The following is a 27530-nucleotide window of genomic DNA, read 5'->3' on the forward strand; positions in this document are numbered from 1 at the left end:
GTATTGATCGAAACCAAATAAGCCGACTTAATGCAATGAGCTGTATTAACAAGCATGAACCTGGACCCTCCACCCTTTAGCACATCTCGACTGATGCGCTAATCATCTGGACTATAAACCAGATGACGAATTACGCGACCAAATGCTATCATAATCCACGTTGCATGCTTGTGGATGTGACAATCATATTATCATCTCAAGTGAAAGGGCAACAGGGACAGCAATTAATGATACGAGTGGAATAAGCACCAAGCAAATTTGTGTCCTTTTCCGTCATCAAGCTAAATAAAATCGGGAAGAATGTGTGGGTCAAAGTTATATTGCTGTACACGATTCATATAAAGCCTGTCCACGTTAAATTTCGGACACTGAGATAATTTCCAATTGATTTATAGCCAATTTATCAATTTGGAGTGAAAATATGCAAAAAGTATCACATAAAGCGGAGAGATTCAGCTGTCATGCAAATTAACCTTCTCAGTGGTTTGTGAAAATTTAAAAAAAATCGCATTGGATTATGGGTGGCCGAAATTTAACGTGGACAGACTTTACTTGTTCTAGGAGGAGCCAACAAGATTCGTTTAAATGTATTGATTGAAACCAAATAACCCAAACTTAATGCAATGAGCTTGCATAACAAGTATGGCATTCTCTGATCAGTTTGCATGCGAGATTTCATACAAAACGCTTAATATAAAGAATGTCATACAGTTTTGGGTGTAGCAGTGGACCACGAAATGTATCTAAATGTAGGCCGCTGAGAATTCCATTCATTGCAATGGTTGCGATCGTCCCGTGCATTCGAATTACGCTGGCATAACAACCAGCTATTTTACACTGAAGGCTACTTAACCCTCGAAAACCCATTTTTTGTTTTCGCTCAAAATCACTATTTTGCTTTCTAAAATAAATCTGAGCTCGTTTGGGACAAATAATGTTTTCAATTCGCGATTTAACATTTTGAATGTTCAATTTTTAGAGTTTTGTTTGTCCAGTAGCGTTTGATTAAGAAAATGGTACATCGAACCCTTTTAGCACGAATAAGGTTGGTGTCATGGGTAAAACCGAGAAAGACAGTACAATTACTCGGTAAATTAAGTTGGGGTTTTCACCAATTCATAGGCACTTCACTTCATATTTCCATTTCTAGTGGCTTTCGATGGACAACGTCTTACCCGTAGGTACTGGGTGTCAAATCAGAATCTAAAATTGGGGACCGTCACGAAATCATGTAAGATTTTGAACATTAATAGAGCCTTTATCTTTCGATAGATTGGCGAGATTTATTTATCAATCGACTCGGAAACTCTCCAGCAATTTGTCATTTTTTTTGTAACCCAGTAACCTACCCAGTAACATATCAGAACCAACCAATACCGTTCATGCATTCCCAACACGGACATCAGAATGTTACCGGCGGGTAACAAATCTATATACATAAAAATGAATTTCTGTCTGTCTGAACCTTACTCGGAAACTACTGAACCGATCGGCGTGAAAATTTGTATGCAGAGGTTTTTGGGGCCGGGAAAGGTTCTTAAGATGGTTCGAGACCCCTCCCCGCTTTGGAAAGGGGGGCTCCCATACAAATGAAACACCAATTTCTTCATAACTCGAGATCTAAGCGAAACGAAGTTCGTCGGGTCTGCTAGTAATAAATAATTTAGAATCTACGGGAGAATAGGGTAACACATTGTAAAGTTGATTCGAGAGCTCCAACGGCCGTTTTATATTGATGCGCATGGGGCAGTCGGTATATGCGTGAGGCGCACCAGCGCACAGGGTGCGATGAAATCATTTGGGTGCCGAGTGACGAGATCCACTGAACTGGACGGATCAAAGAGGAGAAAAAGCGATTGTCGGTTTTGGGGGTGGGGGGGGGGTGGAAGTGTTGGTGAACGTGGCAGTTGATGTGAACCTGCGAATCGTGAAGCATCAAAGGAGAACAGGTTTTTTTCAGGGTTTTGGGGACAGGGGACAGGAGAACAGGGTTTTGGGGACGATTGAGTGGAGTTATACTGCCCATGATTTCCTAATTGACGTAACAACCATTGCACCTTCGCATGTATTTCGAGCGATTTAAAGACAAACATCACAAATTTAAAATATTTCAACCCGTAAACACTTAAATGAGGTTTGGGACATGCAACGTATTGATGTTGCAGCGTTTGAACTATCCGAGTTATTTGGGCCATCCAAGTCCCAACCAGAAGATTTCAGAACTGTTTCGGCCAACCAAGCTGGACCGTTGAAAACGAAGTTCCGGTGCATCTGAAGTGCGAATGAGCAGCGGTAGTGACCCGCATGTTCGGAGTTAGCCCCTTCGTAGTCACTCCCGTACCTCTGGATGGTATATCTAGCAGCGTCAGTTTATCATACGGAGCCACCGAAGATTCCCCATCGGAATCACCTCCGGGATCGCAATTATCTGAGCTCCGACATTATCAAGCCCGCTGTCGGAGAGCCCCAGCTGTTCCACGTGACTGTCAAGCCTTCTCACCACCGACGCGGCCGCCATTGGGATTGCAAGCGGACGCCATTACTGGGAACCTTTGTCCTCCAGGCCACGGCGCTTACGAACTCCTAATTCCCGCAACTAGCAAGAAAAACAGGCGTCAGTGAAGATCGACCTTCCGCCCTGATTTGTTTTCCCGTGTCCTACCCTTCGTTCATTCTTCTTCTTCTTCTTATTGGCATTACATCCCCGCACTGGGACAGAGCCGCCTCGCAGCTTAGTGTTCATTGAGCACTTCCACAGTTATCAACTGCGAGGTTTCTAAGCCAAGTTACCATTTTTGCATTCGTATATCATGAGGGTAACACGATGATACTTTTATGCCCAGGGAAGTCGAGACAATTTCCAACCCGAAAATTGCCTAGACCGGCACCGGGAATCGAACCCAGCCACCCTCAGCATGGTCTTGCTTTGTAGCCGCGCGTCTTACCGCATGGCTAAGGAGGGCCCCTCCGTTCATTACCGTTATTGATACCGCTGCCGATGCTCGTTGCCCTCGGCCTTATTCGACGATCGCTGATACGGAATTACATCCAACCAACCTCCCTCGCCGTTGGTTCGCTCCGGTGGATTATTACAGAACTCGACAAAGCTACCGCTGGTCCACGTGGCTTTCCGTTGTAACACTGTACGACGATCGCCAGGACGTGATCTCATCCGAGCCGTATTATTCTCGGCCACATACTCTTTTGGATTCCTGCCGACACCAACGAAGCCTCCGCTACGATTGTCTCAACAAAACCCAGTCCGACCGTGAGTAATTTGCGTAAGTTAGGTTCCCGTAGTCCGAAAGCTCCCCAGCGTCTGTACGCCATAAGACAAGGAACCCCAAAAGAGGTCTTGAGCACCCACCCCAAAGACTGCCGTTGGCTCTAGACCAGCAGTCTGGGGTTTGCTGCCGGTTCCCCTCTGAAACCGAGCTTTGTGGTTCCGGGGTCAAAAGAAGGGTTTTATAAGAATGATGTAAGTTGCGGGCCTTTAAACCGTTTCACGGTTGGCGTTGGTAGCTGCCCCAGCATGGATGATGGTAGTTTTTGTTGCAGTTTTATAGAAGAAAAGGTTGAGCCACAACAAATGTTCATCATAGTGCAAATCATCATCGTTTGGCGACAGCAGAAATCTGCAGTCTGTAGTAAAAACAGAGGCTCGCAAAGAGAGATACTGCAAAAAATTATTTGCGCGGATAACATCAGTATCACTAATGTGAAATTTGATCTCAAGATTCTGATTTAGATTTGTTGCTGTTAGTAACAGGAAATGTGCATTACGGACAATAATTCAGTTCTTATCCAGAACCACAACTTTATAGAAGAAAAGGTTGAACCTAGACAACTTTTCTTCAAAGTCAAAAGTCATAATCGCTTGGTGACGGTAGGCGTCGGTAGCAGAATTACGAGCGCGCGTCAGGGCAGGAGGCTGCAAAAATTTATTCGCCATACACGCTGCCACGACCGCCATAGACGCAATCGAAGCGAAACAAGCTATCCATAGTACTAATGTTGCCAGATTCCACAGGAGGGTAGCCTGATACTGACGACGGCGGGCTAGAGGGTTTACCTTATTGACTTTAAGAAAGCTGCTTTCCTGCGCACAAGAGCCATTTCGTTCGAGATGTCGCGGAAGGTGGAGAACAGTCCCAGCATCAGAAAGGAAGTTTTATTCCCACCGACGGCGTGGGTCGTAAAGTCGCCGTCGTCAGCATCAGCAGCCTTCAAGTGAATTTTTCTCGCAGCATTCGGACTATCGGTTGCATGTTTTGCTTCGATGGCGTCTGTTGCGTGGCAGCAGTGCGTGGAGTACTTTTTAGCAACGGCTGCATCTGAAGTACCCATGACTGGCAATCAGTGGAAGAAGCACTCAAGCCACAATTTTCTTGTAAATCTAAACAATTGAGTGGTTGCTGCTTGTGACTAGGAAGTCGCATTATTGGAAATTAATCGGTTCTTCTCAGGACCACCATTCCATACAAGGCAAGTTTGAGCAAAGACGAGTTTTGTTCGAGGTGCAAATTAATCACTCAGCGAAGGCAGAAAGTTTCCGTCGGTAGCAGTAATTAATGATGGCATCAATAGCAGTCGAATAAAACTTTCTCTTAAGATTTTTTTTGGTCTTGCGACTGTTTGTGATTGGGAAGGCGCATTATTGGAAGTAAATCAGTTCAACTTTCCATACAAAAGAAACCTGATCCGAAAAGAAATGTCCTTACGCTGCCCAACATCTATCTTGCGGTCGTGTCTTGTACACAACCCTTATTGTACACAAGGACTTGAAAAAAGTTTTGAGCGTAAAACAAAAGTATTCCCACAACCGGAGACACTCACTAATTAAAGTCTTCCCGGTCTTCCCTATTGCACACTACTGTTTAAGCTACAAAAAAAATTAACAACTTTGATCACTCGTGACAAAAATCTTATGATGGATTCCTGTTTCGAATTTGCATTGAGAAAATGTTAAAAAGTGAATTTTTATCTATAGTTTTCATAACAGCTTTATAGAGAGATACTCAAGTTATTTTATGTTAGTATGATATTATGTTCTTAAAACCGTCATTACGTGTGGTTTGATAGTATAAGTTTCTCCATCTCAATACGTACGACTTCTCTTCAGGTCTCCCAAGAAAAAATATTTTCAGCAAGAGAAATTAGTGTTTCAATAGATTTCTCATATCTGACGCAAATGCGTCAATATCTCCATATCACATTCCTTATTATTGATGGAGGAGGTAAGTACACTGAAAGATCGAAACGGCTATTCCAGGGTTGTGTAATGCGTCCATTTGATTAAGGCTCCACATCAACAAGCTTGCATTTAATGGCATTGAAATGTTTTTTTTAACAAGCTGATAGTTCGCTTGGTATCTGAAAACATATACAATCACCGTAAAGCATCAACAGCTAATCCCTAGCCGTCCCAGATAGTCGCTCATTAACACATCACGCTTCAGCTCAGCTTCTGACATGTATGCATTGGATATCCCGGCTAGCACCTCTCACAATCTCTATTCATTTTTACCTAAGCCCAAGGAAAATCGATGATTGCAGCCAGTTCATGCCTACTTGTGCCGACTAGCGAACTAGGCGGCACCCAATAATCTGGTGCCGCGTCCAATAATCATTCGCGTGGGTTGTGATCAAACACCCTCGGGTCCGCAGAAAAGCCAACACGAACCGGAATAATCGATTTCGAACGTTTTCACATATCAAGGTACACAGGGAAAACAAAACATCTGATGTTTGAAGAAAGGTGAAAATCGACAACCACAGTCTTTTATTAAGTAGTGACCGTCATCTCAGCCAGTTATGCTCAGCAACAGCAGTCGATAGGAAGGCAGTGACCCCAATCAACTTGCAGTCGGTATCCAACAATCCTTTATAACTCCAGTTGACACGATACCATATCTGCGTCGGATCAATCGAATGAAAAAAAAAACCGTTGATAGTAGATTCCAGCATGGTAGTCACAAACGTCAAACGCGACTTTCCAAAGGGCAAACTTGAATTGGTCTAGATTTCCTCCGTGTGGACCAAATTCGTTGCTGTAGAACAATTCTAGCTCAAGGTTAATTGGTCACCACCCACCCCCTGAAGATTGCCATCGTGTCATAAAGTAGGCACCACCGGCTGGTCGGTCAATTCTTATTTGAATGGGAAATTTTCATCTAATCGATGCAGCGAACCTGCCTTCCTTCAAACAAAACGCGCGTAGTTTCGGCCCGAAACCTTCAACCGAAAATAATTTCTACCTTCAACGACCCCACTACTATCGACTGGCAGTGCCGAGTTCTTTTGATGGTTGAAGATTATAGTGGCACCAACCCCCCGGCTTCCAGCATATAGAAGCCCACCTCCCGCGCTGTTGGGAAACTACTTTCTCGGCGCGACAAAGGCGACAATTTTCCCATTTACATGCTTTATTGGGCAGCGCCGCGTCGGTTAGAGTATGTACGAACAATGGTCAACGGAATAGGTACAAATCTGTATAATCAAAACGAGCTTCGGGGAGAAATAGATACAAGGTCAGCGTGGGGAGTCGTAGTAGTAGTAGAAGGCGATTTTCTCCGACTGGGTGAGATTTGTCTTGAATTGGTGGAAGGCTGCCCTCACGTGATTGATTTGAGATTATTGAACGGTAAAATACAAATTTGGGTTAATTTAATTAGGATTCTTTCACAAATTACGTGACGCAAATTTTAATAATTTTGAATCCCCTCCCTCCCTCATGTAACACTTTTTGCGTGGAAGGTTTATTATTTTTTGTATAGAGATCGAAGTATGCCGCGATAGATGGTTGACGTGTTTTATTTTCGCGAAAAAATTAGTTCCGTCATAATAAAGAGTTTGTAATGAAAATGAAGAATAAATTTGATTTCAATTCGACCTGTATCGTCATAATAATTTGAAGAACCGGGATTGGATTGAGGTTAAACGCTGATTTATGTATATCATAAAAGTGGCAGTGAAAAAAGAATGTGCCGGTAGTATCAGGAAGTGTGAACGGAGGCTATCTGAAAAATTCTTTCTGACGTTTCATTACATGAATACGGCTTAGTAATGGAAGTGCAGTTTAACGGACAACATCACAGGAATTTAAGATAAGTACCTAGTTCTCATATATGGAAGTAATTTAGTTATTTAAACTTGACATGATCTCTTCAACCAACTTCTACTGCTTCAATCGAATGCAGTATGTGTTGTTAGACGAAAAATATCTGTTTTGAGATCCTGCGTTGCCAACAAGTTCAGAAAATGAAATTTAAAATGCCTACACAATGCAACATCTGAAGGAATTCACATTTTTATGTGCTTTTCACGTGCTTCTTATGTGCTTTTTATGTGCTATTCACATAGTTACGTCTAATCTTTTTATTTATTTATTTTTGTTATTGGTTATAAGACATGGGTCAAAATACAAGTATCGTGTGTTCATGCGGGACATGAAATAAAAAAGTTGTAAAAAGTGTAAAATTGTTAAAAAAGTATAATTTTAAATAACATTTGTAACTAAAGTGTCGTTAGTAAAAGAGTCAGACTCAATTCGGAGACCATCGATTGAAACAGATTACGAATATAAAGAACAAATCCGGTGCAATCTGGCATTCGACCAATTTTTTTATGAGAAAATTGAAAAACTTCTTTTTGCAAAATGTACTTGATAATAATGCATTGAAAATTTGCAGTTCTTTCTTTATTTATGTGATAATAACCATGATTATTACAAGCTTTAGATGAAACTCCATATGGAGTAGTCATCCGAGAATTATATTATACTGTTTAATTTTCTGGACCTGTAATTTACTATTCAACTTCATAACCTACCATTCTACTACTAACCATAAGTTAAACACTGACTTTGTTATCGAAAAACGTTTATTCCATGTGAAATCTGTGGAAAAGCTGAAAACTGCTCCTGTTGTTTTAAATGTATAAATGTGTTTAAAATAAATAAAATAAAATAAATAATCGAGAAAATAATTTGTGACACGAAGCTATTTATTGTAAGTAAATATCATAAACAAGTAAGTAATATGGTATAATTATTAGGTGTTGTTTTTTTTTTGTTTGAACTGTGTCTCGTCCCAAGACGTCGAGGACCCATGGAGTGTGCATTAATCTTCTTAGCAGGTCACTCCCAACGATTCGTCAATCGTCTTTCCCCCTGAATGTGGAACGGTTGGTGCGGCTGTTCTCGATTCTTCCTTTCGTAGATTCGGAACTTCTCGTTGATCATGTTATTTATTGCTAAATAATCTGATTACCGGGGAGTTCTGGATTTTCTCCCAAATTCAAGCCTGCACGGTGGGCCTGGCCGTTTTAATACTTGTGTCATATTTATTATATGCTGCAAATATTAATGCAGACAAGAAAATGCTCGGGGATACAACCGACATTTCCAGGATGCTTTTCGGTACTGGCTGTGCATGTGCTAAGACAAGAATGTTCTGTTTGAATACCAACGGAAGTTCTTTCAGAGAGACTTTCACCCAACTAGATCACAATATATATTTATTCTGGCCTTTACTTGCCTTCTATTTGACTGTCTTCAAATCTTCCTTCTCATAGCATATTTCAAATATATCTCTTTTGTCAAATATCTTCCTCGCTTTCCATTTTGTTAGTAGAAAATGCATTTTAGACATAGCTAATTCTTTGAAGACTGGTAGAAATGCTAGTACCTATTAGGTTGGTAAGAAAATAGATCAGAGTGCGTTTTTATATGATATGCAGATTGTTTGCGAGAATCAGAAGCTTTTGGTCTGCTTGTACGGTCGATATGTGAATAGATTTTATTAATCACAATGCTGTACTTGGAAACATGCCTCAGAGACGTTTATTTAGGAGTATCAAATGTTCTGTCGGAATTGAGTGAAAAAAGTAGATCATGTTTGTTTGTTGCTTGAAAGACAAATGTTCAGCATTCAGAGGTCACGTACAGTCGCGATTTATTTAGTAGGCAAAACGATCGGCCGGTCATGACATAATTTGTTCTGCTTTGTGCGGTTAGCAGAACGATCGCCTGATCATCGAAATGTTGTTCTGCTTTGTGCGGGTGAATAAATTAATTAGAAAGTGAAGATGCAGTTCGCGTCAGTAAGCAGAACGATCGGCCGGTCATCGAAAATATTGTTCTGCTTTGTGCGGTTAGCAGAGAGATCGGCTGGGCACCGACAATTTTGTTCTGCTTAGTGCGGTCGGTAATCAAAATAATTAGTGTTCGTTCGATTATGTTTTGAATTGATCAAACTACACGCTATACACGGCATACCGTTTACCAAAACGAACCCTGCCACAATACCTACCCCATATATCCAACATCCCAGTGATTTCTCGTGGAAGTGCAGATGACTCGTCGGCTTCTATCAAAGCGAGTATCATGTCAACATTTTCCTACCCATTCCTTAATTGACCTGCATTCGGACACGGCCGGCGCTGGTATTGCTTATTTTTGGGTCACCAGTTCTTACACATTGAAGATGATGTTAGTCCCAAACTTCATCTGTTGGTTCTCTGTGTAATTACAGCTGACCTGGCAGTAACGGAGTAGCAACCGTGGGCGGTCAATCATGCTCATGCTCATGCTCAGGGTTTATTATTTTTTGTATAGATCGAAATCCTCCCTGCCCCTACAGCGTTAAGTAATTTGTGAAAGGCCCCTTAAAGCATGTCCATCTGAATGTCTGAAGCCCTTAAGATTCATATGTTTTACATTAAATCGTCTTCTATTTCTTGCAGCTATTATCAGTTTTATAATGCTCAAGGAACAATGTACCATGCGTTCGCTTGTCTCCTTTAAATGCGAACAGAGTGCAGTGGTGCGTAGTTGCTACGTGAGTTGGTTAGCAGTAGCGTTAGATTTTCCATTCGAATGTGGAACAATACTGCTTTCAAACTGACCAATGTAATACTAGAGGGCGAGTGTTGGAACTTGGAAGGCCAGTTCGATCGGCACAATCGCAAATTCTGGAAAAGATGTTTGCTTTATTTGTCAGACATTTGTCAGACAAGATGTTTGCTTTATTTGTCAGACGGTCCTTTTGGTAGCAGGGTTGCGATCTTCTTGGCAAAAGGTTTCCAAGTCTATTGGCAGAAGGCTTCCGAGTCTCTTAGAAAAAGGCATCCGAACCTCTTGAAAGGAGGTATCCGAGTCTCTTGAAAAGAGACTACAGAGCTAAATGGTCAGAATCTTACGAGCTGCTACGGAAGAAGTCTCTTGAAAGGAGGCTTCCCATTCTCTTGGAAGGAGGCTTCCCATCCTCTTGAAGAAGGCTTCCGAGCCTCTTGAAAGGAGGCTTCCGAGCCTCTTAAAAGGAGGCTTCCGAGCCTCTTGAAAGGAGGCTTCCGAGCCTCTTGAAATGAGGCTTTCGAGCCTCTTGAAAGGAGGCTTCCGAGCCTCTTGAAAGGAGGCTTCCGAGCCTCTTGAAAGGAGGCTTCCGAGCCTCTTGAAAGGAGGCTTCCGAGCCTCTTGAAAGGAGGCTTCCGAGCCTCTTGAAAGGAGGCTTCCAGGCCTCTTGAAAGGAGGCTTCCGAGGCCTCTTGAAAGGAGGCTTCCAGGCCTCTTGAAGGAGGCTTCCAGGCCTCTTGAAGGAGGCTTGAGGCCTCTTGAAAGGAGGCTTCCGAGCCTCTTGAAGGAGGCTTCGAGGCCTCTTGAAAGGAGGCTTCTGAGCCTCTTGAAAGGAGGCTTCTGAGCCTCTTCAAGGAGGCTTCCGGGCCTCTTGAAGGAGGCTTGAGGCCTCTTGAAGGAGGCTTGAGCCTCTTGAAAGGAGGCTTTCGAGCCTCTTGAAGGAGGCTTCTGAGCCTCTTGAAAGAAGGCTTCCGAGGCCTCTTGAAAGGAGGCTTCTGAGCCTCTTGAAAGGAGGCTTCTGAGGCCTCTTGAAAGGAGGCTCTGAGGCCTCTTGAAAGGAGGCCTGGAGCCTCTTGAAAGGAGGCTTCCAGACCTTTGAAAGAGGCTTCCAGGCCTCTTGAAAGGAGGCTTCCTAGCCTCTTAAGGAGGCTTCAGGCCTCTTAAAAGGAGGCTTCCGAGGCCTCTTGAAAGGAGGCTTCAGGCCTCTTGAAAGGAGTCTTCCGAGGCCTCTTGAAAGGAGGCTTGAGCCTCTTGAAGGAGGCTTGAGCCTCTTAAAGGAGGCTTCCTGAGCCTCTTAAAGGAGGCTTCCGGGCCTCTTGAAGGAGGCTTCGAGGCTCTTGAAGGAGGCCTGAGGCCTCTTGAAAGGAGGCTTGAGCCTCTTGAAAGTAGGCTTGAGGCCTCTTGAAGGGGGCTACTGAGCCTCTAGAAAGGAGGCCTGAGGCCTCTTGAAAGGAGGCTTCTGAGCCTCTTGAAAAAGGCCTGAGCCTCTTGAAAGGAGGCTTCTGAGCCACTTGAAAAAAGGAACTTTTGAGCCACTTGAAAGGAGGCTTCTGAGGCCTCTTGAAAGGAGGCTTCGAGCCTCTAGAAGGAGGCTTCCAGGCCTCTTGAAGGAGGCTTGAGGCCTCTTGAAAGGAGGCTTCAGGCCTCTTGAAAGGAGGCTTCAGGCCTCTTGAAAGGAGGCTTCCTGAGCCTCTTGAAAGGAGGCTTGAGGCCTCTTGAAAGGAGGCTGAGCCTCTTGAAAGGAGGCTTCCAGGCCTCTTGAAAGAAGGCTTCTGAGCCTCTTGAAAGGAGGCTTCCAGGCATCTTGAAAGGAGGCTTCCGAGCCTCTTGAAATTAGGCTTCCGAGCCTCTTGAAAGGAGGCTTCCGAGCCTCTTGAAAGAAGGCTTCCGAGCTTCTTGAAAGGAGGCTTCCGAGCCTCTTGAAATGAAGCTTCCGAGCCTATTGAAAGGAGGCTTCCGAGCCTCTTGAAAGAAGCCTTCCGAGCCTCTTGAAAGGAGGCTTCCGAACCTCTTGAAAGGAGGCTTCCGAACCTCTTGAAAGGAGGCTTCCGAGCCTCTTGAAAGGAGGCTTCCGAGCCTCATGAAAGGAGGCTTCCGAACCTCTTAAAAGGATGCTTCCGAGCCTCTTGAAAGGAGGCTTCCGAGCCTCTTGAAAGGAGGCTTCCGAGCCTCTTAAAAGGAGGCTTCTGAGCCTCTTGAAAGGAGGTTTCCGAGCCTCTTGAAAGGAGGCTTCCGAGCCTCTTGAAGAGAGACTTCCGAGCCTCTTGAAGAGAGACTTCCGAGCCTCTTGAAGAGAGACTTCCGAGCCTCTTGAAAGAAAGCTTCCGAGCCTTTTGAAAGGAGGCTTCCGAGCCTCTTGAAAGGAAGCCTCCTTTCAAGAGGCTATCAAAACTTAGTTTCTATTGGTTTTTTTTTAATCTTTATTTAAGTGATTTTTTTAATAACTATAGAGTTCATCACTTTCTATTGGAATTGTAATACATCCGCCATTACGCATTTTTTCGAGGTACCCACTAGGGCTAGCGAAGGTACCCCAGGTTGAGAACCGCTTATAGATAGTTAAATTTGAGTAACATTTGATATTAGGCACTTTATATACATTTGGGTGTTAAAGAGGTGTTGTTATGTCCAAAACCACCCCCGTGGCTACGGCACTGTCGCTTCCACTTTAGTGTCTTATATGACATCATATTCGATCTTGAGTTGACTGGGTTTTCTCTTACAAGGGGAACAGTTTAATAACCATGAATATTTCCAACCAAAATGTATCAAATTTTTACTGGACATAGTTTTATTATTGTACAATTGAATAAAACCATCAATTGAATATGATTAGTAAGCCAAGAAAAATACTTAACATAGACAAACTTGATCCCGGTTTACAATTACATATTATTGTGTTACAAGTAACTAATTTATCTGTTATTATCTTTTCTGGTTAAAAAGATTAAATAAATTTAATTACTCTTCAATTTTGTCAATCGAGCAATACAATCGTAATTTGAATATGCCAATGGCCTTATTTCATTAACCAGTACAATGTGTGAATGAACATCCTTAAATTTTATGGTTTTTTTCAAGTGCAAATAAATTGATTTTAACATTATTTTTATTTAAAAAAAAGTATAAATAAAGCTTTGAAAATACTCAAGAAATCACGTAGTCTGACCACCTCGATGCATTATAAACTTTTCGTCCCAAAATAGGTACTCAGCGATATTTACCACTGGTTATGGCATGGCGGCCAATTCTCACTTGATTGATGAGACATGATTAATTAAAAAAAACGAACAGAAATATTTATATTTCAATCAACCAGTGTTAGTACCATAACTGTATCAATAATAGAGAGAGATCCTCTTGGACACACCATTGTTGTCGTAATATGACTTTCTTCTGTGGATTGGATGTGGATTGTTTGCAGATAAATCATCATCAGCATGCCAACTTTGTTGATAAAGCAGACATTCTATCTGTCACTGTTACTCTATACGAGAACAAATATACTTGCCTTATCTAATACCAACAATATTGAATTTTCGCACAACAATTTTAGCTCATTAAAGGGATCAAGGATATAGGGGAATCAAGTCTCCCACAAGTTTTGAAAATGCCAAATTTTCTATCTTTCGAAATTGATATTTTTAAATCTTTCATAAAAAATGCTCCCAATGATGTTTTTGAATAGCTAATCAAATTGTTTATCATAACCAGGGAATCATTTTTTCTTGGATGCGCATGCGAAACAAGCGACAAAAGAGAGCCAACGACAAAGCTTTGTTTTTGTCGGATATAACAATGACAAAGATCCGAAAAATAAAAAAACGCTTTTTATCCCGTTATTTTGCTAATTACTTTTTTTTTTTTTTGTGTCTTTATTAAGGAGACTTTCAGCCCGAGGCTGGCTCGTCTCCGGCGAGAAAATGCTAATTACTAAATTAGCATCGTATTCTCGTAAATATCAGAGCATGCAAGGCAAATGATTCTTGTCATATTGTGTTTGGGTTCTGATAAAGGCTTGTTGCGAGATGCGTTTGTCAGTAACAAACTTTGTTAACGACAAAGGGTATACTGTTAGGCGTTGCTCGAATATTGATTCCCTGTTCATGTTCATCTAAAAGCATAAGAATTTATTCATGTTACATCAAGAAATATCCGAAACAAAAAATGGGAAACATTTGAGTCCAGTTTCGCCTATACGAGAAAGTCAAAAATAAACACACTAAAAAGAAATCGCCGATTTATGTGGAATTTCACCGAAATCTCAACAGTAGAACTGTTCGGTAAATAATTTTACAGATTTTCGGTGGTTTTGACAGTTGAACCAAGGAATCTGACATGGACCCAGGTCAAGGCTACAGCAAGCAGCCGCCCAGGATGGAGATCTTTTACGTTGGCCATATGTACTTCTAGCTTGAATGAGCGAGTTTTATGTTTTCAAAGCGGTTTATCGATATCATTCGGTACTTAACACACTGGAAGATTTTACCTAGGGATAGTAAATTATCAGGTTTAATATGTGGACCATCAATATCGAAACTCAAAAACAGTTTGGATGCTCTATATTATCATAACTATAACTGCTCAATATTTATTACTAGTTAAGTTATGCGGATACGAACACAAACTATCTCATTTTCATATATACAGAAGATGAAGATTCCATCACCGTGGGAACAATAGCAATAAACTCCGAAAACCTATTTTTAACAGCTGATATTATGTTGGGTCGAGGGCCCTCGATATTATGTCGAGGGCCCTCCTTAGCTGTGCGGTAAGACGCGCGGCTACAAAGCAAGACCATGCTGAGGGTGGCTGGGTTCGATTCCCGGTGCCGGTCAAGGCAGTTTTCGGATTGGAAATTGTCTCGACTTCCCAGGGCATAAAAGTATCATCGTGTTAGCCTCATGATATACGAATTCAAAAATGGTAACTTGGCTTAGAAACCTCGCAGTTAATAACTGTGGAAGTGCTTAATGAACACTATGCTGCGAGGCGGCTCTGTCCCAGTGTGGGGATGTAATGCCAATAAGAAGAAGAAGATTATGTTGGGTTCATTTAAGACCCATCCGTATTGAGCCAAACAAATAAAGTTCCAAAAAACTATTTATTGAAAATCAGAACTTCCAACTTCAATAAAGGCTGTACATCTGCTTGTTGTTCCAGTGCCAAAATCTTGTAAACCAGCCCAAGGACGCCAAACAACACCCAAGCTCATCAATGTCTGTTTTATGACCATTTGGATCCACTTCCTTAGAATCCTCCATCGACCAAACGACAAAAGATGCTCCAAAGTAGTATATGAATCCCACCCATCTGCCGAGGGTCTCCAAGCACCAAGCAAATAAATATGCTGATTATGGGCGATAAAACCTCGTGCAGTAGATATATGGAAAAGCCATCCAATAATGTTTTCCCAAATATACCCGAACCACACAATCGTCGTCGGATTCTTGTGAATACATAGAGAGCTGCAGTGCAGACGTAACACCATCGTGGACGTGCGCCAGATTGCGACCTAATCGATATAATTGATTTATAATTTCTAACACGTTGACAACGAGCCAAGGTAGAGTAATCGACAACCGTTTCACTCATTGCCCGGCTTGGCACGGCTGCTGTCATCTCCCAAGAGGGAGGTCATATGTGCATCATCACCACCATCATATCCAGGGCACGTTCCATGCAGCCAAAGAGCTCAAGGTCAGCACCTGCATGCAAAGCATAACACACATATCAGACTGATTCACGTATGGTTATCTGGACGAAATAAACAAATTTCCTCTAAAACTAGAAATGTATGCCACTCAACAATATTTAATATACAAATCAATGTCTGATCAAATTGTGCTTCCTTGATAATACATAACAAAAAAAGAACTATTCCAATATGATTTTTTTGATTTTGGTCCAGTCTAATCACCTAGCTTCAGCTACAAAAAAAGCTCTGATCACTGCCGTCATCACAAGCTCTTTTCATCGGATGGCTCACGTTCCCACGTATGCTACATATGCAAACATAAGATAAAAAAACCCACAATTGATGGCAGGTTGACGACGGACCGACACAAAACCGAAAACACTTACCTCTTTTTGGCGTTTCCAACATTGAACAGCTCAACGTGCTTGAATGCGGCGTATGTGGCCATTTTTTTCCTTTGTGAGATTGATGCGCTTTAGGTTGTGGGTAAACCGAGACCGAGATATCGGATCCGGTCAGAAAAAAAATTGGATAACTCAAATTGTTATAAATGCTACACTTGTTGGCGTTCGGCACTGCTTTCTTCTAATATGATTTTGCACTTTTGTTTCTTTGGCTATTGATTTTTCTCACTGTTCCACCACACTCGGGAAATTCTGATCTGAAAATGGAAAATTCGATGACAACGGCGTCGAGCGCGGTCCTCGACGACGGCGACGATGAGGAAAAATCAGAGACTCGATCCCAAATTGGTTCGCTCCGAGGCGATGGCGATGATGGTGATTGGAATCCTTGATTAGGCAAATCCTTGAACGAGTTTATTGGTGGTGAAAGTCTGTATTCACTTTGAAGGCAAAATGAGTTTGCTAACTTTTCACCCATGAATGAATCGAGCCCGAAAACAGATGATGCCAGCAGTGTTGCCAGGAATTAATCGAACGATTTCCAACGGACGGACTCCAACAAAATTTAACCACAAAGCAAATTTACAACAAAAACAAACCCCATCTCTATGAGAACAGTCGACTCTCGGAACCGTGTTCTCTAGAGCGATCCAAACTTTCGTTCCCAGCATCCTCTCGGCTGCCAACAAAACGAACAATATATGCTCCAATTCCAATGTAAAACTACGTAATACAACGTTACGAGAGAAAATCCAATGCAGTGCCGCAATGTGGGAGAAGCTCGTCAGCCCCAGACACTGACTGTGCGATTAATACACGAGGGTATATGTGCTGAGGTATGTACGCACAGTGCAATCACCCACCAGTACCGCCCACCGCCATTCAACGACCCGCGTGGGAAAATTTTCGCGAAATGCGGAACTCTGTGCGGGAGAATTGTCGTTCGTGCAGCACATCACGTGGATTTTTGTTTCATCACGAGATGAGAGCTGGAGCAGAATTCTCTCATCGTTATGGCAGCGTAGTGATAACTGTAGGGATGCTGCTAATCAGCTGGTTGTGGGAGATAAAAGTAGTGTGGGGATGATGGGAGCCAGACGCTTTCCGACACAAGAGCAACTGAGTTCGTGTTGATGTGGGTTAAGGAATTCCGACATAGTTGTGGTGATAGTGCAGAGAAGCAACAGCAGCATCAACACCGTAAATGGGAGTTTGATATCTGGTGCATGAGTTAAAAGCTTGCCCAGCCACTGGAAGTAGATTTGTAGAGCTCCTCGTCGATGATGCTCAATGCCCATTCATTAGAAAGAGGGGTTGAAGCCATGCGTGAAGTACAGCACCAAGATGAAAGCGAAGCTTGCAGGAAGATTAATTTATCATGGATGGCAGCACTACTAATATTCCTTGGGAAATTCTATTTGACAGGTTCTCAATCAAATACAGATTGTATCTATTTGTTTTGATAAGCTGGCGGAAACTTTTCATTATGTCCAAACATTGCTCTATAAACACACGATTTAGAATGCGATATGAGTCCACCAATAACTAATACATTCATTGAGTTGATCAACACATCTGAAGAATTTTGATAAAAATAGGGGCTCAATCGATTCTTCTATTTTATTATGTTTGAGCCCATATTTTTCATGCTTCCAACTATATTCAGAAAAATCAAAAACAGTACTGTAGTATGAACCGGACTGAAAATATGGTCTGACATTGTTCCAAAATCGGGCGAATTGAATTGAAAATGCGCGGAGTAATTTCACCGTTTATTGTTTTAGTTTTGTGACTAACTGTTCATTGCACTATATCATCGAACTCGTTATGAATAAATTTCCATAGCTGTACGCTAGATTTTGAGCGTGAACCAAGGGCAATGGACGACCTCCACAAAACCTGGAGTACCAAAACCAACCAACCTGGTACCTGGTAAAGAAACCTAAGATCAGTAAAGTGTCTTTCGGTGTTGCAGTCTCGAAGCAATTAAGAACTTTTTAGTTTCAATTGGATATTGAAATTTGAAACAAAAAGATTTTAATTTCTTCGAGACTGTAACGCCGAAAGACACTTTACTGCAAGTTTCCTCAGTCGAAAGATTCTTTCCGAAACCTAAGATCTTTTACACATATCTAGACCAACATTTGAAAAGGGCCTAACAGCCAAAATTTTCAGCATGCGCGCGGTCTTGATTAGCTCATAGCGTGCTGTTCAACGCAAGCAATATTTTCTCACCAGTGTTATACAAAATAAAACTACGTGCGTGCTGGAGTGTTAAGGCTATTCCAGAATTGTGTACGACTTTAAGAGCCATGACTTAACAATACAATAAAAAAGTAAAGGCGCTAATTAATATATGATAATTAATCATTAGCGAAAGAATATCAAAAACAGATGACTTTTATTAACCGCTGAGGGGAGTAATATTGGGCCAAAATAAGGTTGACATTGAGATTATAATTCATACCGATTGAAATAATTGAAAAACATAAAAAAATACCATAACTTCTGTCTTGCTAAGCGCTATGCTCAGGAAGCGAGCACTATGGTCGCGATCGATGTTTCCAGAATAAAATCCCAAGCCATTGCTGACAAGTCTAACTGGAGACCTTTCACTGATCATAATATTTATGTTCGGTATGAGAAACAATGATACACCGCACGACGGTAGATGGCCCTGAAATTTTTGCACTTCTTATCACATTGCAGATGACAAAATGTGCAACTTTCTGTCATGCGTGTATGGCATCATACTGTGGAATCATTCTGTAGATTCAATATGAAGTTGGTGTTTTTCTTAGTCCAATTTTGTTCAAACTGAAAGTAGTTTCATAACTCTCTAGAAAACCATTATCCAAACCATATCGGAGGAATTTCCACGGGAAATTCGGAGGAATTTCCACGGGAAATTCGGAGGAATTTCCACGGGAAATTCGGAGGAATTTCCACAGGAAATTCGGAGGAATTTCCACGGGAAATTCGGAGGAATTTCCACGGGAAATTCGGAGGAATTTCCACGGGAAATTCGGAGGAATTTCCACGGGAAATTCGGAGGAATTTCCACGGGAAATTCGGAGGAATTTCCACGGGAAATTCGGAGGAATTTCCACGGGAAATTCGGAGGAATTTCCACGGGAAATTCGGAGGAATTTCCACGGGAAATTCGAAGGAAATTCGAGGGGAAATTCGAAGGAATTTCCACGGGAAATTCGAAGGAATTTCCACGGGAAATTCGAAGGAATTTCCACGGGAAATTCGAAGGAATTTCCACGGGAAATTCGAAGGAATTTCTACGGGAAATTCGAAGGAATTTCCACGGGAAATTCGAAGGAATTTCCACGGGAAATTCGCAGGAATTTCCAAAGGAAATTCGCAGGAATTTCCAAGGGAAATTGCAGAATTCCACGGGAAATTCGTGAATTTCCACGGGAAATTGCAGGAATTTCCACAGGAAATTCTCAGGAATTTACACGGGAAATTCTCAGAAATTTCCAGGGGAGATTCTCAGGAATTTCACGGAAATTGCAGGAATTTCCACGGGAAATTCGCAGAATTCCACGGAGAATTTCACAGGAAATTCGCAGGAATTTCCACGGGAAATCTGCAGGAATTCCACGGAAATTCGCAGGAATTTCACGGAAATTGCAGGAATTTCCACGGGAAATTCTTGGGAATTTCCACGGGAAATTCTTGGGAATTTCCACGGGAAATTCGTGGGAATTTCCACGGGAAATTCGTGGGAATTTCCACGGGAAATTCGTGGGAATTTCCACGGGAAATTCGTAGGAATTTCCACGGGAAATTCGTAGGAATTTCCACGGGAAATTCGAAGGAATTTCCACGGGAAATTCGAAGGAATTTCCACGGGAAATTCGGAGGAATTTCCACAGGAAATTCGGAGGAATTTCCACGGGAAATTCGGAGGAATTTCCACGGGAAATTCGGAGGAATTTCCACAGGAAATTCGGAGGAATTTCCACAGGAAATTCGGAGGAATTTCCACAGGAAATTCGGAGGAATTTCCACGGGAAATTCGGAGGAATTTCCACGGGAAATTCGGAGGAATTTCCACGGGAAATTCGGAGGAATTTCCACGGGAAATTCGGAGGAATTTCCACGGGAAATTCGGAGGAATTTCCACGGGAAATTCGGAGGAATTTCCACGGGAAATTCGGAGGAATTTCCACGGGAAATTCGAAGGAATTTCCACGGGAAATTCGAAGGAATTTCCACGGGAAATTCGAAGGAATTTCCACGGGAAATTCGAAGGAATTTCCACGGGAAATTCGAAGGAATTTCCACGGGAAATTCGAAGGAATTTCCACGGGAAATTCGAAGGAATTTCCACGGGAAATTCGAAGGAATTTCCACGGGAAATTCGAAGAAATTCTACGGAAATTCGAATGAGTTTCCACGGGAAATTCGAAGGAATTTCCACGAAAATTCGAAGGAATTTCCACCGGAAATTCGAAGGAACTTTCACTGGAAATTCGAAGGAATTTCCACGGGAAATTCGAAGAATTTCCACGGAAATTCGAAGGAATTTCCACGGAAATTCGAAGAATTTCACGGGAAATTCGAAGAATTTCCACGGAAATTCGAAGGAATTTCCACGGAAATTCGAAGGAATTTCCACGGGAAATTCGAAGGAATTTACACGGGAAATTCGAAGGAAGTCCCTCGGGAAATTCGAAGGAGTTCCCACGGGAAATTCGAAGGAATTTCCACAGGAAATTCGAAGAATTTCCACAGGAAATTCGAAGGAATTTCCACGGGAAATTCGAAGGAATTTCCACAGGAAATTCGAAGGAATTTCCACAGGAAATTCGAAGGAATTTCCACAGGAAATTCGAAGGAATTTCCACAGGAAATTCGAAGGAATTTCCACGGCAGATTTGAAGGAATTTCCACGGAAATTCGAAGAATTTCCACGGAAATTCGAAGGAATTTCCACGGAAATTCGAAGGAATTTCACGGAAATTCGAAGGAATTTCCACGGAAATTCGAAGGAATTTCCACGGAAATTCGAAGGAATTTCACGGAAATTCGAAGGAATTTCTACGGGAAATTCGAAGGAATTTCCACAGGAAATTCGAAGGAATTTCCACAGGAAATTCGAAGGAATTTCCACAGAAAAATTCGAAGGAATTTCCACGGAAATTCAAAGGAATTTCCACGGAAATTCGAAGGAATTTTCACGAGAAATTCGAAAGAATTATCACAGGAAACTTGAAGGAATTTCCACAGGAAATTCGAAGAAATTTCCACAAGAAATTCGAAGGAATTTCCACTGGAAACTCGAAGGAATTTCCACGAGAAACTCGAAGGAATTTACACAGGAAAATCGAAGGATTTTCGACGGGAAATTCGAAGGAATTTCTACGGGAAATTCGAAGGATTTTCCACGGGAAATTCGAAGGAATTTCCACGGGAAATTCGAAGGAATTTCCACGGGAAATTCGAAGGAATTTCCACGGGAAATTCGAAGGAATTTCCACGGGAAATTCGAAGGAATTTCCACGGGAAATTCGAATTTCTCGTGGAAATTCCTTCGAATTTTCCGTGGAAGTTTCTTCGAATTTCCCGTGGAAATTCCTTCAAATTTCCCGTGGAAATTCCTTTGATTCCTTCGGATTTTTTGTGGAAATTCCCTCGGATTTCCCGTGGATATTCATTCGGATTTCCCGTGGAAATTCCTTCGGATATCCCGTGGAAATTATTTCGAATATCCCGTGGAAATTCCTTAGAAAGAGAAATTAAATGGAAATTCCGTCGGATAATTGTTAGGACCCAATGAAGAATTGATATTCAATTTTCTTTTTGGGAACGATGAAGTTAATCAAGTTAATGATTCAAACACACTAGCAAAACACCGCAGGGCACCTGACTTAACCTTAAACAGTTAATATTTGGGCCTGACATTTTGGGCTGATGGTTCACATTCGTTCTGAAATATTGCACAACCCAAAATTTGGCTTAAAATGTCACAAAAATATTATTTTTACTGATTTAGACTTTTACCAGAATTTTTATAACATCGGTTCAAATATTCTTGACCGATGCACTATCGTTTGCAACCATAAACGAGGTAGTGCTTTAAGACCCAATTATTAGAATTTTAAACGAGAAAATCAGAGGATTTTTTACCGGAAAATTTATTGGAATTTTCCTGGAAAAGTATTAAAATTTCGACGAGAAAATCAATGGGAAAATTTGTTGCGAATTCCGCAAATTTGTAAACAATAAACGGAGAAAGTCATTGGAATTTACCGGCTATTTCTTTTCTGTGGAAAATTTATTAAAAAATTCCTTGAAATTTACACGACGATATTTTTGGATTTTAGACAAAAGTTTCGTTCTTTAATTATGATTTTAGGAATTAGGAATGTTTCGTTCGTTGGAATTTGTTCACACGTGCATTAAGTATTGGATACCTCTTATCCATCTCTTGTACTGTAGCAAATTGGTAACAGTTGAAGTAGCCATCTCATAATATTTGTCGTCATAACCGATCAAAGTAACACACGTATGTGTGTTTGGGAGTGTATACATCTATTACTCCTCGGTTACAAATTACTGTAGTTTAATCAGAAATCTTTGATAATAGTCTATGAAACCGTCATAATTCCGTCATAAAGTCATAGTTCCGTCCATCTGTCCCTAAAAAATCGTGTATTTTTCGAAAAACTGAATTCTTTTTTCAATCTTCTTCGAATGACATCAATAATCACTCTTATGTCGTCAACAGATTTTTCTTTTCACGAGAAAACCATTGGCGAATTCAATGAAATTTTCACGGCAATGTCGATAGAACTTCCACTACAAATACATTGGGAATCAGAATAAAATTTTTTACCAATTTTCACAGGGAATTCTTATGAGTTTTTACGGAAAGTTCGACAATTCAATAGATAGATTTTCTACTGAGAATTTCATAGTAGGGTAAACTGCCCAATAGTGGACCCTCCAGCCATTTTTGCATTATTACAGCACAATTGATCTACAGTCTCCTATAGTTTATTATCAAAATGAGACTAGTTTTGTTCTCGACATCGGACATTGTCAATATTGAATAAGGTCTGCATCCAGTATTTCCATGAGGAAAAAAAAAGCTCAGTAGATCAGGATGCAGAGCAAAAAGAAACAATAAATAACTTTTTACCAAATCGATTCTATAAACACTTGAGAACGCGTGATATTGTATTTCATGCAACACTATTGAAAAAGATCCTCAGTGATAGACAGTATAAACGAGCATATAAGATCTCGCGGGTGCTTAAGAGTTAATCATGTATAAAAAAAACAGATTAATCCCCCTAGCGACGATGATGCCTTTCTCGTTCATTATAAAATGTATTGAAAAATCATATAAGAAAGGTAAAAAATAAACACTTTAGGAGTCTAAATCGCATTTTTCCACAATTTTTCACGTTTTTATATAAATTAATATGCATTGCCACTGCGTTCGGATTTTTTTTTTCGACTGAATTTTTTTGTTTTCCAAACGGAGACCATTGGGAAAAAAACAATGATTTTTCAATAATTCCGAAATGCAATTTTCGATCGAGCCAATTTTCAATAGCAAACAATGGAACCACATTCCCTGTCGAATGCAATTTGTTGCGAGTAAATCGGGTAATTCCATAAAGTGAGTATACAAATTCTGTACACATACACACATACAAACATCACCTCAGTTCGTCGAGCTGAGTCGATGGGTTTCCGGGCCTTCTATAAAAAAATATGTTTTGGGGTAATCATATAGCCTTTCGGTTCAACTTTGTTGTACGAGAAAGGCAAAAACATAAAATTGGTCTTTCATATTTTGATAACACTCATAAACGAGATTTACCAAAAATTCACTCTTGTCCAAATACTAAGTTGGAATCCAAGATGTAGGGTTTATGTTTCTGTAAGTTTATGTGCCCATTCTAATCATACTTAGAAGCAAATAATAGATTAGCAAGTCGAACTTTTTTAATTATGGCTTATTTGTGGTATTTTTTCAGCAGCGATTTTATAAAAACTATACATCACTTCTATTCTGGAAAAAGTAATGACAGTGTTTTTCACCACGAAAACGAGCTAGATCACAGCGAACAAATCGAATCCATTCAAAATACCTGCAAACAGAAGAAAATAATTCTACTGGGCCTCGTAGTTACGGGTGACCGAGTAAATAAATCAACTTAACAGCCATTTCTATTGTATTCCGCAGCAGGGCACCTCCTCCGTAGCTCAATTCCATCACATTAGAATACATTCCGAATTCCTTCATTCGACATTTCATCGCACCAAGCTCGCTCAGCAAAGTCCACCATTGCACATCAGTCCATTCCATGTTCTTAATTCACGTAATCACACCAGCCAAATCCATTTCACTGCTGCATCTTCGCCTCTACTTGGATGCAGTTTTCCATCATTTTACAGCTTCTAGTTCTTCGATCTCGAAATCTCTGACTTTTCCTCACTGGCCGTCACACATGACACCACAGTCCTGTCAAACTCATGCTGCGCTGCACCGCAGGAGATAGTTTTAAATGTTGCTTGAGCATCCTAAAAATACATTTTCACACAGAACACCATTTTCCACTGGAATCCTCACAGTGCATCCACCGAAACCAATCACCAACGTCAGACAGAACACACATCTTCTGAACCTGTCTCGGGACCGGGTTTTCAGAGTTCCCAACACCAATAGAACCGGGGACAGCAGAACGGTAAGTAGTCAGGGAAATTTATCTAGCCGACCAGTCTTCTTGCTTTCACTGTTGCGAGGAAAACGGTACTCGAAGCGAACCGCCGTCGACCGAGTCGACCTGTCTGTTGCGAATTTGTGCTCATATGATATCTTCTTGTTTTCGCACTCTTCACCTCAAAACGGGACCAACAACCAAACCGGCAACAGCGAAGCTGTCACTCGCTACCGGACCCCGCACCCCAACAGTCCACGCGAATTTTCTTCGTTTTCCTCAAAAACAACACAGAAGAAAGCTCGCATTCACACGAAACGTGGATTTTCTACTTTCGGGAAAAAGAACAACAATCCTACCACAAAATAGAGCGACCACCCCAGCTGAATCGATACACCCGGACCACAAACAATTTTCTCGTACCACCAAACTACACGGTATGAAGCTGGAAAACGAACTAAACCATGACTTAGGTGCCGGGGGCATTTTATACGGGGGAGCCCGAAAAGCAGCAGAAGCAGCAGCAACCCACCGAGGTTAGACACCCGCCGGAGGAGCACATCATCAGCAGCAATGTTGCGATGCTCCCCGCGCTCGCACGATGGAAAATGTGCGCTCCATCGCATGCAAACGAGAGAGAGACTGTCCGATTCGCTCTCAAAACGTTTGGTGTGGGAAAAGGGGGTGGTAAATCATAATCTATGCATGTGGAACGAGAGTTGAGCACACAATTAGGAAAATTGTCTCTCTCGCTCTCAAATGAGATAAGAGACTTGCATGCGATGGGAAAATACAACAGAGAATGATCGCACGCCGACCGTCGCCCCATCATGTTGGGGGTTTATGTTGGGAGCGGAAAACTGCTAAGATTCGACTGCGTGTTGTGAGCTGATGGAGGCGGTGAGCACGTGGGAGAATGAAAATAAACCGAACGCTTGAGAAGAGTTACTTCCAGAGCAGGAACTCAGTTTTTGATGTTTTAGGTGCTCTGTTTAGGAACATGCAGAGGAATTTCGGTTGAATAAATGCTTCACGTGGTTCGTAGAAGACAGCAATAACAAATTTGGAAAAATGTACAAGCAGTGTACAAGCAGGATGTATTTACATGAGTTGTTTTGCGTTCAATAATATTTTAACAGTGCATTGCATTTGATTGAGATAAAATAATGAATATTTAGTGTTTACCACTAATAAAACCGCAAAACAAGAAAAAACAAGAAAATCATTGGGGTTTGTTAGTGGAATGTCTTCACCTGTCATACGACGAGTTAAGTACTATTCCATTTAATTCCACCACGTTGTAATCTCTACAGATACGTATTTCAATCTCAACTGTAAAGCCGTCTTCAGTTTCTGATACTTCACTCGAAGAGTAAGTAAAGTGAAGTAAAGATTACAACGTGGCACAAATAAAATGGAATAATATTAAACTCGTCTTATGACAGGTGAAAAAAAAATATCTGTATGGAAATAATGAAATAAATTTGCACTTATAATGGTAATTAGTGGTAGGTAATTGTTTTTGCATCTGTTTTCATGATTTAAATATGTGAACGAAATTAAACATTTGTGAAAAATAATTCAAATCACATTTTAGACATTCAGAAATTTTAAATGTAACGTTTTTTTTTTCAGCCGTATGTATAGCTTTTTACTATAGTAAGTTTTACAAGACTACTACAAATGATAGATTATGATCAGCGTCGCGCCGATTGAAAATTGTCGACGGCGCAAACCTTCATCTCATTACAAAAAGTATTAAGGGCGAGGGACCCTAAATTTCTTTATTTCTTAAAGACGCTTTCGCCATATAGGGAGTGAGTGCTAGTAATGGACCCCTCAACGACTGAAATTTACTTCAGTCGCTCCGCTAGAGCGAGACTCTTGACAAATTGTAGTTCTGCTGCTCCAGATGACAAGCTACAGGTATCAGCATTGTGTTTCGTACATAAAACTAGCTAAAATATTCATTTTTACTAATAAAGCAAGCATTTTAAAATGATGTAGCTAGCATGCCTATTATGGCCACCCCGGGTCCATAATACGGTTCGTCGAGTTGGTTTATATACGCAATGGTCCCCCCCATTTGATTTACATGTTCCATTCCCACATGTTCCTTGTGACTATTATGGCCCCCCCCCCCCCCCTTGTGTGCTAGTAATGGACCCCCCTTTAGCATATTTACATTTACAAATTAATTAATATAACTAAATTCCTGCTTCCTTGCCCATAACAAATGTATGGAACTGCTGTCCTGTTAAACGAAACAACTCCACCCAACGAAAGTTTACAGAAATTAGTCGATTCCAGCGTTTAATTTGGGGTTTTGTTCAGGGGGTCCATTACTAGCACTGACTCCCTACATTTATCTTTCTACAAACTAAGTCCAATCTACATCTGTTTTACCCCTCAGAGCAACAAGGCATTCAGAATGGAAAGAAATGTAAGATAAAACATGCTAAATGTGGAAATGCTTTTGAGTGCAATAACACTTTTAGAACAATAAATCATTAAGACGATAAAGCTAAAAAAGCCTTTTAGTCTTTTTTTTTTGCGCGGTTGCCCTTTCACCCTAACATACGGTAAGCTACTAAGATTTGTCTCTTTAAAAATTTTGCATATCCGTTTTATTGTGGGGGACTATTAGTGTCAAAGATTTTTTTTATCTAAAAGCCTTTTTCACCCATATTGAACTCCCCCAGGGATGAACTTTAAATTCAATAAAAAGACATTAGCATGAGCATGAGCATTATGACCGCACAATTCATAGTTGCTACTCCGTGATTGACTAGAACTTGCGAAATTGTACAGAGAACACAATAAATGGGGCTTGGGACTAGCTATCCATTCTCAATGTACACGTTTTGGGAACTAAAATAT

General features: G+C 41.1%; 1 protein-coding gene across 3 annotated transcripts in view; it reads right to left on the bottom strand.

The window, feature by feature from the left end:
• LOC134219249 (microtubule-associated protein Jupiter) overlaps positions 1-25163 on the bottom strand; it is a 153530-nt gene extending 128367 nt beyond the window's left edge. For 2 of the 3 annotated variants that reach the window (XM_062697958.1, XM_062697957.1), the window contains exons 1-2: positions 25010-25163; positions 15940-16214 (exon numbers count right to left, since the gene is read on the bottom strand). In XM_062697958.1, the coding sequence (XP_062553942.1) occupies positions 15940-16001 (62 nt within the window). In that variant the 5' untranslated portion in view covers positions 16002-16214; positions 25010-25163. The remainder of the gene's footprint in view (positions 1-15939; positions 16215-25009) is intronic. The other variant, XM_062697959.1, reaches the window with a different exon arrangement.
• Positions 25164-27530: the final 2367 nt, after the last annotated feature.

The sequence above is a fragment of the Armigeres subalbatus genome, chromosome 3 (assembly GCF_024139115.2).
Source record: "Armigeres subalbatus isolate Guangzhou_Male chromosome 3, GZ_Asu_2, whole genome shotgun sequence".
Taxonomy (NCBI): Eukaryota; Metazoa; Arthropoda; class Insecta; order Diptera; family Culicidae; genus Armigeres; species Armigeres subalbatus.